At 61.0% G+C, this 1,604-nt stretch overlaps 1 protein-coding gene across 1 annotated transcript in view; it reads left to right on the forward strand.

The window, feature by feature from the left end:
• The window catches only part of LOC119588822 (transmembrane protein 132E-like), a gene marked incomplete at its 5' end in the record, with an annotated part of 18,327 nt that extends 16,723 nt beyond the window's left edge, over positions 1–1,604 (forward strand). The window contains 1 exon segment of the mRNA XM_037937468.1: positions 1–1,604. Within this exon segment, the coding sequence (XP_037793396.1) occupies positions 1–759 (759 nt within the window).

Below are 1,604 nucleotides of genomic sequence, written 5' to 3' on the forward strand. Positions count from 1 at the left end.
TCCGCCTGGCTGGAGTACCACCGGCTGTCGCGCGGGCTGGAGCGCACCGCGGCGCCCGTCAACATCACGGAGAACCCCGGCGCCGACGAGGAGGAGAGCGAGCTCACGCACTCGTCGCGCCTCACCGGCTCGTCCACCTTCACGCGGCCGGCCCGCAACGGCCGCCGCGTCACCTTCAACAACCTGGGCGACGACGCGGCCGCCTCCAGCAGCGAGGAGGAGCGGCCGCCCGTGCCGCCGCACCGCAACATCGGCGTGTCGGCCAGCGGCCACCCCGACGGACCCGACGGCCGGCTGCACGACCCGCGCACGCGCCACGACGACGCCAACCCGCCGCCCGTGCCGCCCCACGGCGTCAACGTGATCGCCAACCCGCTGGAGGACGGCTACGCCAGCCGGCAGGGCCTCAGCCCCCAGGACTCGCTCGCCCTCGGCCAGCTGCAGCAGGCGTACGCCCAGGGCCACCTGCTGCACCCCGCCCACATACACCGCCGCCCCCTGGACGCCGACAAGGACGACGGCACCCTCGCCGACCCCAAGTTCGTGGAGGTGAACGCCGACGACTTCGTGCGGCTGCGCGGCGTGTGTCGCGGCCGCGCGGCGCAGGTGCGGCGGGCGACCATCCTGGAGAACCCGCTGCTGTCGTCCGCCCTGCCCGACAACTTCAGCGTCACCGACCACCTCGAGAACCTCCCGCCCTCCATGGACTACGACCAGATCATGGAGTACTTCTCCAACCTCAAGGAGTCCAACGCCTGAGCCTAAACTTCTCGGGTCGTGTGGCGTGACCTGAAGGACCTCGAGCTCCTCCTGGTCGTAGCGGCCTGTCCCTCCGCCTCCCCCCTGCTCGCCCCCTCGCCCCCGGCCCCCCTCCTGACGGCGGCTCGCCTGCAGCAGCCCCGAGGGACAGGCCTCCCTTGCAAGGTGCGCCAGTGACGGACTCTCTCAGGCGTCGGCCGAGGGGGTGGGAGGGGCCTCCCCCGCCCTCGTGTCTCGTAGGCCTAGGGACGGAACACGGACGACCTCACAGGCCTAAAGAAATTCGGCGTCTGCACGATCTCGAGAAAACTTTCGCTCTGTGCTTGGAGTCATGCATGCGATGAACGTCTGCCATGCACGCTGTACATTACTCTCATACAGAATATGTCAACGTCATAAGTCGTAAACAAAACAGGTTATAATACTCCAGTGGTACAGAGATCTTTATAAGATGAATATAATAAGATGTATATCATTGTTCACGTGTACATCATAGGCTAGGACTATATGTAAGCTATACGTGTGTTAGTTGTGTTGAGCCTGCATGTTCTACTGGTGCAAGGCAAAAGCCCAGACTGCGTATAAGATATAAAAAGTGTGTTTGGCTTAGCACAGGTATATATGATTTTAGAGATCCGTACAGCTTCGGCAGTTGTGTATGGTATATCCACATCACCAGGTATGTGCATGTTACAGCTAAGCATATTTGGTTGGACCACATGTGTACAACATAGTTAGGTACGTACATCATAGCCCGATGTATACAACATAGGTGTTGACGACATCATAGCTAGGTGTTTAACAGCATAGCTAGGTTTGTCCGATATATCCACAAATGTTCAACC

This window comes from Penaeus monodon, chromosome 24 (assembly GCF_015228065.2).
Source record: "Penaeus monodon isolate SGIC_2016 chromosome 24, NSTDA_Pmon_1, whole genome shotgun sequence".
In the NCBI taxonomy this organism is placed as follows: domain Eukaryota; kingdom Metazoa; phylum Arthropoda; class Malacostraca; order Decapoda; family Penaeidae; genus Penaeus; species Penaeus monodon.